The sequence below is a fragment of the Myodes glareolus genome, chromosome 2, assembly GCF_982192425.1.
Source record: "Myodes glareolus chromosome 2, mMyoGla1.1, whole genome shotgun sequence".
NCBI classification, from domain to species: domain Eukaryota; kingdom Metazoa; phylum Chordata; class Mammalia; order Rodentia; family Cricetidae; genus Myodes; species Myodes glareolus.
This window is the reverse complement of record NC_142027.1, coordinates 45,907,675-45,922,647: the sequence shown is the minus strand read 5'-3', so window position 1 is coordinate 45,922,647 and position 14,973 is coordinate 45,907,675. Positions and strand designations below refer to the sequence as shown.

Here is a 14,973-nt window from a genome sequence, read left to right as displayed (position 1 = left end):
TAAACTGGATCAAAGCTCAGTTCCAGAGCCTTAACTCTTTCTGTCTATACTTACATCCTCACCTGAAATAAACCCGTTCAAACGTAACTCAGTTCCCCTAGAATGCACACACATACCACAACATACACACACGCCACAACCCACACACTACAACACACACACACCACAACACACACCACAAAACACACACAACACACACACACAACACAACACACACACACTGCAACACATACACACAACACAACACACACACACCGCAACACACATACCACAACACACACATACACCACAACACACACACATACCACAGAATGATCTTTTTCCTGGTTAGCTATTTCCTATATCTAAGTGGCAAAAATGCACTTTATTTTGTGATGATCTTTGCCCTTAGATTTGCTTGGCTGTATTTATTTTTCCTTATATAATTTTTCCTTCCTCACTGAAATATTTTAGCAGAATTTATGATAAGGAAAGGAGGCAATATGGATTCCACAGCCTCTCTCCAGTGTGTGCAGAGTTCTCGGGGCATCAGATGTGTCTGTTGGCCCCTTCTTCTATCTAGAGGGACAGATTGTGCCACCAGGTCTGAAATGTTTTTCCAGTTTACTTTCCCTGTTATAAAATGAGGTGGTGGTGCACACCTTTAAACCCAACACTCAGGATGCAGAGGTAGGCAGATTTCTGTGAGCCTGGTCTACAAAGTGAGTTCCAGGACAGCCATGGCTACACAGAGAAATGCTGTCAAAAAAAAAAACTTGAAATAAATAAATAAATAAATGATAAATAGATAGATAAAACTAATGCATAATTGCTCTAGGAAAATATTACAACCACAGAAAAAGAAAACAAGAATAATTGCTAATAATTTCTTTACTACTAAAACTTCTCATTTTATGATTTTTAAATGACAATACTCTCATGTTAATGTATCTTACTTTAAGTATAAATAATAATAAATGCCTAGTAAGAGTTTACTATGAGCTAGGTGCTATGCCAAGTACATTAATTATATTAACACACTTGATCCTCACAAAAATCCTGTAAGGTAGGTCCTATATTCATTTCTAATTTATAGTCAAATGGAACAAGTCTTAGAACAGTGGTTCTCAACCTTCTTAAGGCTGCATCTCTTTATTACAGTTCCTCATGTAGTGGTGACCCCAAACCAGAAAATTATTTTATTGCTATATTATAACTGTAACTTTGCTACCGCTAAGAACCATAATTAAATATCTCATATGCAGGATATCTAATATGCAGCCCCTGTGAAAGAGCCAGTCCACCTCCAAGGGGTCGCGACCCACAGGTTGAGAACCACTGCCTTAGAGACTTATAGTGTTATGCCCATTCATGACTGTTAAATTAATAAGCATAAAAACATTTTTGGAAACCTAGGGCAACCGTGAGCTCCAGTTGGGAGGTGTGTTAGTAATGTAAGATATGGTATGTTTCTGGTACTTTCTCCACAAAGCCTTGGTTCTGACACTGATGGCTTTAGTACGGGCCGTAAAGATAACGTGGTGTCTCTTATCGGCTGGCAGGACCACTGCTGTGGTGTAAATGGCCCATCAGACTGGCAGAAGTACACCTCTGCCTTCCGGGTGGAGAATAACGATGCCGACTACCCTTGGCCCCGGCAGTGCTGTGTCCTAAACACCCTTAAACAGCCGCTCAACCTGGACGCTTGCAAACTCGGGGTGCTCGGTTACTACCACCGTCAGGTGAGTCCCCTCCCCTCCGAAGACCTAGCAGGAAGCGCTTCTGCTCCTCATGAGGAGAATAGCAGTCAGCCGTGGGTAATGTCCACATGGGAGTCTACCTGTTTCCCCTACACCTCACATGATCTGTTTTCTTCTCCTTGAGTGCTCATTTAGAATTGTTAAAATTTTAATTTTACTAAAATTACTGCGACATGAGGATTTCCGTAGCACAAACCAACTTGGCGTCAATAAAGACAGCCTGTGTAACGTTTGCAACCGGGTTTTTTGAGAAATGTTTGCAAAAGAAAAAAGACAAAGGCTTGCGAAATGGAAATTAGAAAGAATGATATACAAAAAGAATATTATTCAGTTCCAACACAACAGCAACTGCCGAGGTCAGAGGTGATGAAGGGGGGTGTTTAGCAGGATTAGATTGGTGATTTGGGCGGAAGATGATTTATAAGCGTATGAGCTTTATCAAAGTGCTCTACCTGACGAAAGTGACCTGACGTCGATCACGAAACCCTTACCGACGTCTTCCTGAATGCCTGATGTTGTGTCGTGTGCCACACACAGACTATGACGCCTGGGGTGCTCAAAAGTGGGTGCTGGCTGTGCTCTGTCGTCTACACAGGAGGAATGGAGTTAGCGATGCCAATCGGACCCGGCCCATGCTTACACAGTGAGTGGCAGTCCGGCTCCAACTGCAAGCCACATAGCTTGAAAGCACAGACGCCACCATCAGTAAAGGCTTGGAAATAGTCCCCCAAAGTCTTGTTGAGCGCTCTCAGACCCTGTAACCAACATCGGCTGACACAGCACACTGAAGCCCTCTGCCTGCTTTGGCAGTGGTCACTGTGAGGAAGCGCAGTAGTAGGTCAATCTGTCAAATAATAGAGAAGCGTCAGGCTTTTCCGCACAGAAGTAAATGCCACAAACCGTATATTTGGAGCGAAAGCCGCCTGGCAGGGTGCCTGGACTGGATGTATCCATTCACAAAGGACAGGGGAGGGATACGGATGACTTCATGGCGGTGTCCATAGCAACCCTCACTGGACTCGTTATGGCATTGTATTTGGGCTATAATAAAAATTAAATTTATTGCTGAAAATCAGCATAAAATGCAGCTATCACCCAAACCACTCATAAAATGTTTTCAGCATGTCCACATTAGAAGTGGCTCATGCAAACCAGCCTTTACTGAATTACAGTCACGTACAAGCAGTGTCCTCTCTCTAAAAGGAACAAAGGGGCATCCACCTTCTCGTTAGAGCATAGCCTTGTCTTCTCCCTATGATACATAGCACTCCAGCAATGGAAATCAACTAACACCACTTACTCAAGCTTAAAGAGGAGAGTTTGAAGGGGAAACACAAATTAACTCTTTTTCTTTTGACTGTTTTGCGACCTCCAGACCCATCTTGACACCTTCCTTTGACCTTATCTGCCTTCAGTGTCTCCGCCTCCACTCCAATCAGCTGAACCACAAGCTAAACCATCACCACTTTGCCCCACTCTTCACCCAAGTTCCCAGGCTCTGAAATTCTTCCTCTATTCCTTTCCCCCTTTGCCTCTACTTCCTCCATCTCACTCATTCTTCGCCCTGACCACAAGCAGATCTGTCGGTCTGACTCTCCCTCTCTTGGTCCCCCAGATTCCCACATATCCTCACTTAAGGACATACAGGTGCTGCTAGTTCCGCTCCAACAATCCTTTGCTATACATGGAAACAATCCACCCGAAACCTACTATAATTTGTCGTTGTTTTTACATGTAACTTGTCCACAGATTTCTATGAGCTGCCTTAAGAGCTGCATGACTTAGTTCTATATCTTCAGCACTTGGCATAATGCTTGGCACAAGGCAGAAACTCAATAACTGTTTGGTGGGTGCACACGTGAGAGAAGGAGTAGATGACTCCCTTTTCGTGACCGTATTGAAGCTTTGCAACATTTGCAATGCACCAAGGTGCTGCTGTTGCTATAAACACTAACAGAACTAGAAAAGTCAGCCTAAGTATAATAATGAGGGAAATCAACCAGAATTACACAAAACAGGTCAAATACACACACACACACACACACACACACACACACACACACACACACACTTAGGCTTCTTCAGCCTCGAAAATGCTACATGAAAATTTTGATGGCTTTACCTCAAGAATATTAAAACATACTAAGAGAGTACAGTCCCAATAAAATGATTAGCCTTTTAACATTACATATAATGTTAGATTAATGATTACCTCCCAAGCTTTTCAAGAGAATGAGAGTGTTCTGTGTTTTCTAAGTGGAGACTGTGATCATTGCTTAATATCCTTACATTAAGTCTGTTTCTTGTTTGTTCTTTCGTTCATCTATTCATTCATTTAAGATAGGATGGCATGCTGTAGCTCAGACTGACCTTGAATTTATAATCCTCTTGCCTAAACTTCCTGAACGCTGGGATTACAAACTCTTCTTCTGTAAATTATTATCAGGTACCTACTAGATACCAGGCACTCATCCTAGGTTCTCAAAGGCAACAATTAACACGCTAAAACCTCTGCCTTTGTGGAGGCTGCAATCTATTATAGATGACAGGTGAGGAACACGCTGCACACAAGTGCACAGGTTCCAGACAGGTGCCAGAAGCAGACATAAAGCAGTATTGGTAAATGGAATATGATGAAGAAAGCCGCTTTCTTTGTGACTGTCCAGAAAGCCTTTGTTGAGATGACATCTCAGAGCCCTGAGTTATGTGAGGAGAGGGGCGCTGGAGTGTTAAGGGAATACTTTTCGGCCCATGCAAATCCTGGAGCATTCTTAGCACCTTGGAGGGGCATCAAGAAGACAAACCTTACAAAGCCAGAATAGCTGTGAGACGTCTAGAAGGGATGGGTAAACCTCGATCTAGTGAGTGAACTCATGTGCTAGGCCCTGGCCCCTGATGAGCTGAATCAGTACCACAGGAGGAGGCCCATGCATGCTCTTCTTGGAGGGGGACTTAGTCCTCAAGCAAGGCCCTGGAGGGGTCACAGCAGTATGAGGAAAAAGACTTGGGAGTGCTTGCATTTGTGATACTTTTAAATAGACCCTAAAGGATTTGCTTAAGGTTGAATGTTGGATAAAGAAATTAAGGAAAATTCCAGGAGTTTTTATTTGGGCATGTGAAATATAATGAAGTCATGAGGGAACTATCCAAGTATCAGGGTAGAAAACAGCATGCCTGTGGCTTAAGGAAGCAGGACACTGAGTCATGGAACACGGAACATGAAGTGTACAGCTGTAGCTGCTGGGTAGAACATGATTCATAAAAACCCAGAGACAGATATTGGGGTTCAACCTGAAGGTCAGAAAAGCAAAACAGCCAGCCACTGGCTCTTACCTCGACCTCAGTCTGAAATGGCGATCCTGCTCCCAGGAATCTCAGAATGAGACTGTGTTGCTGAAATTTGCAGACAAATCTAGCACACTTGCCTCTGGACCTTTCGGGGCATGGAATCTGCCTGGCGTGATTTCCTGCATGATCCCTGTGATCCCTAAGGTTATGTTAAAGTCCCTCAGATGGCTACTCAGATGGTTGTCACCTGTTAATATGACAGCATTGATTCTTACCTCTGCTCTAGGCTCCCCACATTAATGTAGCTCATGACATCTTCCCAGGGCTGCTATGAACTGATCTCTGGACCATTGGATCGGCATGCCTGGGGAGTTGCCTGGTTTGGATTTGCCATCCTCTGCTGGACTGTGAGTATCCTCAGCACAGTTTTTCACATATATATATTTCAGAAAGGAGCAATAATGAGCGACCCTGAGATGATCCCTGGTTATATTAACTAACCTAAAAAGTCTGGAAGTCTTGCAACTAAGGGAGTCAGGAAACTTCGAGCACCAGACCAAGGACAATGGGCTCCCTTAAAGTGTGGGACGTCAACCTCCCTCCTAGGGAAAGGATGTGCGTACTGTGTAAACCCTTTCTCTAGAAGGCCCAGATGGACCCACCTAGGCTTCTTAGTGAGCTCCAGCCGTGCCCCATACTGTGTAATTCATCACAACCAGACTTCAAGGCCCCTCCTGTCACCTCTTTGGACAGCTCCTGAGGCCCGACATCAGCTCTCTAGCTCTTTCAACAGTCTGATCACTTCCTGCGGCCTCTCTGTGAGGTCAGAGTGAGGTCAGAGCTCTGGCTCGCAGCCCTGACCACACATTGAAACCTCCTAGACAAGGCGGAGCTGGTGTGCACTCCTCTGTGGCTCCTCTGTGGCTCCTATGGCTGGGCCTGGGAACTTTGCTTTATTTTATTTTGCTTGTGTTTGTGTTTTGATTTGGTAATTTTTTCTAGATGATTGTAAATTTCTGTCACAGCCGAGAACCGTGACATTCAGGAAACAATCGCAGACTTTGATTACTATTAAACACCTTGGGATATGTGAAGAATTTTTTTAAAAAAAGCTATTTTTCTATGTGACCAGTGTCTACTGACATTTACTTCCACCAAGTATAGCAACTGAAAAAAATTGAAAATGTATTAATTTGCTTTAAAATAAGATAATAAGCCAATTACAAGTTCATATAACAACATAATCCTAAATTAGGAATTATAGAAAAATAATAACTATTTTGCAAAATGAAAAATTCGTGAAGTAGTATTAGTAGCTTTGCATGGTCCTCCAATCCTGTCAAGGTCTGGCTTCCTAAAAGAAGCTGAGTCTGTCACAGGTGCTCCTGCGTTCTCGTCTATGCTAACATTCACCGGTGCTGAAGGACTGGAAGAAAGTAGGTCCTTCATAACAGTGTGCAGTTAAAAACAGGAATATTCTGGCAATCTTATTGAAGGTGAATATCCTGAATATTGCTTTGAAACTATGTGCCCCTCTCTACAAATGTCTTCAAGATAAATTGCAGTTTGGAATCTGAAACTAGATTAATGAAGACCTTTTTATACCATTTGCATAATCTCCGATCTGTACCTAAGTCTATAACGTCATGAACTGGTTGTTTGGGGAAATTCAGCTTCACTGTGTTTTGTAACACTTGCTGGTGTTTGTTGATTTCATTATGTTACACTAGAAGATCACATTCATTAATACTGCCACACTGGAAAAGATCTCAGACAGGATTCTACTGAACCCATGGGAGCATGACAGTTCTCCAGAGATCTGATTTTTGTTTCACAACTCAAATTCATTATTGGCATCATACATTATCAAGTGTTTTCTTTGCAGTAAGACTACTGCTGTAAATTTTGAAGACAATATCTGCCCAAATATCCAAGCTTAAATAACTGTAGCTTCTTTTATTGGCTTTTTTCAAATAAAATTAATATTTCAAGAAAAAAAGTTAAGTCAGTGCACAACCATCACCTAAGTCCTTTCCTTCTGCACAATTATATTTCAAATATGCCATGGGATTTGGAACATTTTTATTATATAGAATATTAAAAAGATATGTAAATCAAAGGTCAAAGTACTTTGTGAGCTTTGGTAGCTCCGTGGAGAACCATCCCAGATAAACTTCCTGCTTCCTCCTTCCCCCAGATGTCTAACAGTGCAGAATACAGTGAGAGCTGATGCAGTCCAAGGCCTCTGCCTGGATTTCCCCTGAGGCTTGGCAGTCTAACCGGATTCTGATTTTGCATCACCAGTGCCCATAAAAAGACACCGAAAGAGCAAATGAAGCCCTTTTACTTAACTATTCTTGACCCCTTTGGCCCCTGAAGGGTGTTTGTGTATTGTGCTTTGAAAAGGGCGGAGTGAGAGGGTAAAGAATGAGGGAGACGAGACAAGAGAAAGCTGTTCCTTCAGGAAGAGCTCTATGGTCACTCTAGGATCATCTCCACTGTGAAACGGTGCACCAATGAAATAGCCGATGCTGCTCAAGGCAGAGAAGCCGCTGTCCTTTGTTCCCCAGTACCCGGCACAGCCTGTCCTGGAACTAATTCTTGTAGACCAGGCTGGTCTCGACCTGACAGAGATCCGCCTGCCTCTGCCTCCCGAGTGCTGAGATTAATGGCACCACATCCGCCTGGCTTATTGAATCAATTTAAATGAAAACAGGAAAGTGTCAGTGTGTGCTGTGCTACCAGGAACTAGAGGACACGAAAAGGTGTCTAAGGGTCATGGGGTTACTAACTGTACACAGGTCTCAATTTCTCAATTATAAATTCTGTTATCTCCTGAAAATCAGGAGCAGGGGATAAGAGTTAGAGGTATTGAGGGTCTGCTATGGATGAGACCTCATGTCAGCTAGTCTTCATATGAGACCCCCCTCAAGAACAGCAGTCGTTCTGCCCAGCAAGGAACCACACTTGAGAAGAATTCCTAGGCATAGCCAGTTCACTTCTGCTCACAGAGGGCTTTCCAGTTCTCAGCCCGTGGGGAGAGATTCCTTTGTAGGTCGCATACCAGATATCCTGCATATCAGATATTGACATTGTGATTCATAACAGAGCAAGAATACAGTCACGAAGTAGCAACAGAGTAATTCCATGGCTGGGGTCAGCAGAGCCTGAGGAGCCGTGCTAAAGGGCTGCAGCAGGAGGAAGGCTGAGAAGCCTGCTCTAGGCCTGTCCGGCTCAGTGTCTGTGGGTTCGTTACTTCGCTGTGCTTCAAAGTCTTCAGAGACATTTGCAAGCCGAAGTACCTGGTGCATATGAGTCATAATCAACATTAAGCCCAGTTATAACTCCATTGTCTTACTCACAGCTCTAGATCTGAGGTAGACGGAGAAGGGATGAAGTTTATTTTACAGAGACTGGGGCTCAAGAAAGCAAAATGGCAGGGCTAGGACCCAAGGCGTAGATGGCAGATCGGTAGCAGCCTGCCTGGACATTCCAACTCCACTCCTGACTGAGAGGGCTTAGGTTCTGGGGTATTCTTCGGAGGCAGCCATTCAAAGTGGCAGGAATCTTAGAAGGAAGGGAGAACGTGACCCAAATGGCTGGAGATCTAGTTCTGTTGGGGGAGCGCTTCCCTAGCACGCCCAAAACCCCTAATTACATCCCAGCACAAATAAACCAAGGACACTTGCCATGACGATAATTCTATTACTTGGAAATGGAAAGCAGAAGGGTCAAAAGTTCAAGGTCATCCTCCGCTATATAGCAAGTTCAGGGCCAGCCTAGACTACTTGAGACCCCATTCCAAAAAATAAACAAATAAAAATCAAAAAGATGATCTATGCAGTTTCTAACGAAACGTGAACGCTGGAGTACTTAGCTTTGATAACAGGAAGAAAGGATTTTCCCAAGGCTGTGTCAGTGCAGAACTGAGAGGAGCACTTAAGAACTCAGAGACTACACAGGACGTGTGGGCAGATGGGGAATGGAGAAATTGCTCTGAGAAAAAATAAAATAAAATAAAAAGATAAAAAAAGAAAGAAATTGCTGTGAGTAGCCGATTATAAGCAATGCTCTCATATGGGATGGACGCAGCAGCAGCTGGCCCTTAAATTACCGCTAGAGACTCCGTGTCACCTAAGTCCGAACAAAAGGAATGCCATCGTTCTCTATTAAGGTTGATGTTTTAAGATCCTGTCTTAATCATTTGTTTTCCCTTTTTAATTCCAGTTTTGGGTTCTCCTGGGCACCATGTTCTACTGGAGCAGAATTGAGTACTAAGCACACAGTGTCTCCGCCACACCTCCCTCCTCGGGTGACTCTGGACGTGGTGCTGGAACTTGCTATTCCGTCATGTGCTCTCTGTGTAGCTCTCCACAGTGACCTAAGCGTCTCTCACTCAAATGCCAGCTCAGGTGGAATGGGCTCCCTGTAGGCTCTCAGGCTGCTGCGCTCCTCAACAGAAATGTTTCTCGTCTTTGCCTAACACTCTACACCGTATTTACGGACTGTGAGACAGAACATTAGGAGTGAGATAGCTCCATCCCTGTTATGTTTACTGTGGGGACACCATGACATTCACAGGAACCTGCCTCATCACTGCAAGCTCTGTCTGTATTTAATAGCAAATTCGAGCAACAGGGAGCCCCTATCTCTTACTATTTTCTTCAGCCTTGCAAGATGCGCTTGTCACTGTGTAGACCAGTTGAGGGGAGGAGGGGAGATTGCAGAACTCTGTTCTGGTTCGGCGATAACGTCTGTCTATACTGGTGGCACTCCTGATAACCCGATGCCTTTGGATACTTTTTATTCTCTGGGATAGTCCTTGATTTTCATTTAATAAGCGTTCACACTTCCTCTCCTGCCCTGCGGAGTGAGAGGCATGTAGCAACTTCATTCTCGGTTAATTGAAAGTACGTAATCTTTAGGGACATTGACACTCCCCATTTTACATCAGCTCAAAGGTTTGAACGTGGCAGCCCAAGCCAGCTATTAGAAAGGGACTTTTGTTTGCTGTCAAAATAGTTTGATCCTGAAGGAAGTCCCAACAACTCACCATTGTTTGCTTATCTATCAATTAAGAAGCCCATAAAATACACTTTCTTTCTTTGATCCCAACTGGTACTGCTTGAGTCTAACAAAAAGAGGTTTCCAACCGAAGAGCCCCAACTGTGGGGGTTAACGTGGAAGAAGCGGGAGACACAGCCTGTGGGTTCCTGCTGACTGGTGCACTGTCACTGTCCATGTGGGCAGGAAATGGCTGGAATTCTCTCTCCTTTTTCTTTTCCCTCTTGCTACATTGTGCTGTGGAATAATGCTCTTGTACACTGTAAAGATTTGTCATTTGTATTAGTTTAATAAAACACTGGTTGGCCAGTAGCCAGGCAGGAAGCCTAGGCGGGGTGACCAGACTAGGAGAATTCTGGGAAGAGGAAAGGCAGAGAAATGCAGTCACCAGCCAGACTGAGAAGCAGGATGAGAATACCGCACTATGTTTATGTTTAGCCATATGGCTAAACATAGACAAGAAGTATGGGTTAATTAAAGTTGTAAGAGCTAGTTAATAATAAGCCTGAGCTAACAGACCAAACAGTTTATAATTAATATAAGCTTCTGTGAGTTTATTTGGGACCGAACGGCTGTGGAACTGGGCAGGACAGAAACTTTTGTCTACAACATTGTCCTTTGAAGCTATTGCTCCACTAGGAAGCAACATGTGCTGCCAACAGCTCAACTGTGTTCCTTATGCAGAAAACACACCCATCACATAGGAACAGTCAGCCTAGGCATGAAGGTCCTGCCTCCCCAGCTCCCTGTGGTCGGGCAGAACCCTGGAGTGGAGGAGCAGTCAGAGAAGAGGAGTGGACTCCCTTGCAGCAGAAGTCCGTTCTCTGATCCCCAGCATAGCTTGCTTCCAACCTTCCACCTGGCTTTGTCTCTGCTGAAGAAGGCATCACTTTGTGCCTGCTAGGTGAGCACTCTACCCACTAGCTCTATCTCTACCTCCTGGTGCCCTTTGCTTTCCACCATTAACTAGGTTTTCCACTGGGCTCCATTAGCTGAGTGATTCCCACCAACCTTACCTTTGCTTTCCCTTCCAGAGATTTATGCTTCAAAATGCTTTCTACTACAAAACCCTCATCTCTTTGTGATTGGATCTTAATCTCAAAAGCACAGTATAGAAAGTTCCATTACCCACAGGAGCAAGCTTTGCTCCTTCCCAAACCAAGGAAGGAAGGTGAGCCCAGCCACCCCAGTGACAGAGAGTAGTGCATAAGAGGGACAAGGCTTCATCTCCCCCTGCAGTGTTCTGCCATTCCCAAGCCTGAGCTGTGACTACTGCCACCACTCCCTTTAGGTCACCCAGCAATTTCTTCATAGCGTCCACTTCCATCCCTGCCTCTTTCCCTCATGCCCCTGACTTCTTTCTCCTCTTCAAGCTCCTGGAACTGGAAATAGGGTGGCAGGCCTCAGGATCCGGCCACAGCTTAGCAGGGTCCAAGCCCAGCCCTCCCAAACCAGGAAAAGGAGACCAGAAGGATTGGTTCTGGGGAGAAGGAAGGCTGTTGTCCTTGAGAGTCACCCAGACATGATTTCTGTGAAACCTTCCTTTCTCAGTCATTAGCTTGCCCACCAGTTATCACCAAAACCCCAAACCAGCCAGGCTCACTCTGGGGCAAGATATATTGGGTGCAACACAGAAAAGTCGCCCTGTCTCTGATTGGCCTCATCCTTAAGCTGTGGCAACCTGATTATATCTAACATTTCAAAGTCCTGGAACCAGAATAAAGAATCTGCTTCTGTCTGAACAGCAGAACAGATGCATTCCAGCTATTCATATGTAGCATCACAAACTTGAAAAACTACTGCCCCATCTAACCCCGCCCCTACCTGTCTGATTGACAAACAGTGCAGTGGTTGGGGGTGGGATTAGAAACTAGCCACTAACCTGACTTCTTACTATAGAGTAAAGGATTGCTCTCCATGGAATCTCCCTTCTCTTTCCTGCTTCGCCTCACTCGGCTTCTTATCCACTCCTAGACATGCTAGGGAGCATTCAGCAACCCCCAGATAAGCAGCTGAGTCTGGTTTCATGCATGTTTATCTGAAGGCTCAGGTGTTCATATCCAACAACAAAGAGAGCCAGAAAGGTCTTAAACAGTAATCCTTAATCCTCCTAATGTAGCAACTCTTTAATACAGTCCCTCGTGATTGTGGTGTTCGCAACCATATAATGATTCCATTGCTAACTCATAACTGTAATTTTGCTATAGTTATGAATCATGATGTAAAGATCTGATATGCAGGATATCTGATATGTGACTCCTGTAGTGGTTGAGACCCACACGCTGAGAACCATGGTCTTAGAGAAAGGGAGCATCGTAAACATATGGGAGATGCTCTCTTCCTCCAGCCCATGGTCCCCATGCCTGGCACAATTGAGTACATGCACGTGCATACACACACACACACACACACACACACACACACACACACACACCTACATGGTTAGTAGAGAGTTAAAATTTAAAAACCAAAGGGTGTGGTTCAGTAGTACATCATTTCCCAGCATGTGTGAGGCACGGTACCATAAAAAATAAAACAAACAAAGCTACGACAGAGGAGATGGGCCAGTGACTCGGAGAGCTTGCTGCTCTCACAGAAGACTCAGGTTTGGTTCCCAGCATCACATCAGGGCCTCACAACAGACTGTGCTTCCAGTTCCAAGGGATCTGACACTCTCTTCTGGTCTCTGCGGCCACCCACATTTGTACACACACACACACACACAGACACACACACACACATTTAAACACACTCACACACATATACATACACAGTCTTTTCTTAAAGAGAGAAAGTTTACTTGGGATAAGCATTCATTTGTGTTCTACCTTTCACTGACTTTCTAAGCCCCCAAAATACATACTTAGACACATGCAAACTCAAGGCCCAAGATCTATCAGCATTCTCAGCCCTTGTCAAGGGACCCTTTGTCTACTCGGGTGTGCTCCCTGAAGGTGGGACCTCTGAGCCACTCACGCGAGTGCATTTTGGCGACCTGTCTGACTTTCTCAGCAGACACGATGCAAGTGCTACAGTTTAAACTATGGCAAGCGAGAGCTTAAGACTATGCCTAACATTTTCCATCTTATAGCATACACCGATGGCTTTGTGCTTCTGTCGGACCTGGGGAAAAGTGGAAAATATGAGTCTGGCAAAAAATAACTTTCATCTCCTTCAGGAGTCCACTCCATGAAGCTTCTCCTCCTGGGGTATAGGAGGAAGTGTGTGCTGGTTAAGAGCCAAATAAGTAGGGGAGGAGAGCAGAGGAACTCGTGAAAGTCATTTTGGGGGTTCAGAAGATACCAAATCTCAGTAGGAGTCGTGACAGAAATATAGATTCAGGAAAGTTACCCCCAAAGAATGAAGCCCTGCTGAAGACAATATGGAAAAGTAGTTTTATAGTCCAATGACCTGAGTCTGGGTGGGACCTAGCTTTGCTCAGCTGTGAGATCTCTAGCAACTGCCCACCTGTTCTGGGTCTCCGCCCCTTCCCTTCGTCCTCTAATCCCAGGAAATTATATAAAAACATTACAACCTGTGAGCACCATAAAAAATGAGCACTAAGCCCAAGTCATTTTTAAAGCAACAATTTAAACCTTGCAAGGGCCCCCCGTGGCCACGGGGCGTGTCAGTGTCCAAATAGCCAGCGCTCATCTGGTTCTTGGCAGCCACGGTGTGCTGACATATCCACCTTCAGCATCCAGAATGTGTGATGCCACGGCATGGACTGTGACCGAGTACATATGCAGGGACTGGGAGCTGGCTCCTTTGACCAGCCAGGGCGGTGTAAACGATAGCAATCAGCAAGTAGGTAGCCCAGGGCTCCAGCCCCTTGGTGGGCCTTGGACTACCTGCAGGAGTCACGTGGCACAGGGGTGGCATGAAGGTCCCACAAGGTGGCCTTGCACCTGAAGACGTTTTGGAACAAGTCATTGAGATTACCTGTCCATTTCCCTGGTTGAAAGAATTAGCTGAAGAAGGGCTAGAGATGTATTTCAACAGTTTCCAACATTTTGTTAATGCTGATTGCCTATGGCCAAAACAAAAGTCAGGGAGTTTCCATATGGCATTCAGTATATTCTCCTTCTCTTAAAAAAACTGAGTCTCGTGGTGGTGGAGGGGGGGGTGCACGCCTTTAATCCTAGCACTAGGGAAGCAGAGGCAGGTGGATCTGGGTGAGTTCGAGGCCAGCCTGATCTACCAAGCAAGTTCCAGGACAGCCAGGACTGTTACACAGAGAAATCCTGTCTCAAAAAACCAAAACCAAAACAAAAAATAAACAAACAAACAAACAAAAAACCAAGAAACTGAGTCTCAAATCCCCTGACACACCACTCTTTCCTGTTACCCTCCCCAACCACATTCAGAGACCCTGTGCCTCCGCAGAAAGAAGGGGGGTGGGAGGACCTTTCTCACTAGCATGGGCCACTACCAAATCTCCCGATAATACAACTCCCTTTATAAGGTTTGACACGAAAACAGGAAAACCATGAGTATGATTTTGCTAAATAAAGAAAAAAAATACAGTCTTTACTTCCTATGCAGAGTTATTGATAAACCAGCCTAGCCCTAAGCAAACCTGTCAAGCTTATTAAAAAAAAAAAATTCTTCAAATTCTTCTTCCTCCTTTGGTGGTTTTCACTCCAAACCCTCCTGGTTCCTCTTCCTATCTGGCAGGATTAGGTATTATTTCTACTTACCAACTGAGACTAGTGGCAATGGAGTCACGTAATGATGACGGACTGAGAGGCCCCGGGACACAGTCACACGACACTTAACATCTGTGTTAATTACTTGTCCACTTATCCACCTAACAAATGAAATAATTACTACTGTTCTGACTCAGAAACAGAATGGCTTCTTCTGTCTTCCTTCCATTACC

The 14,973-nt window shown here is 44.7% G+C and overlaps 1 protein-coding gene across 4 annotated transcripts in view; it reads left to right on the top strand.

Moving 5' to 3' along the window:
* Positions 1-10,136, top strand: part of Upk1b (uroplakin 1B) — a 28,151-nt gene extending 18,015 nt beyond the window's left edge. For 3 of the 4 annotated variants that reach the window (XM_048422801.3, XM_048422803.3, XM_087900103.1), the window contains 3 exons: positions 1,542-1,721; positions 5,351-5,434; positions 9,255-10,136. In XM_048422801.3, coding sequence (XP_048278758.1) covers positions 1,542-1,721; positions 5,351-5,434; positions 9,255-9,305 — 315 coding nt within the window. In that variant the 3' untranslated portion in view covers positions 9,306-10,136. Of the gene's footprint in view, positions 1-1,541; positions 1,722-5,350; positions 5,435-7,224; positions 8,858-9,254 lie in introns of those variants that run through there. The other variant, XM_085685628.2, reaches the window with a different exon arrangement.
* Positions 10,137-14,973: the final 4,837 nt, after the last annotated feature.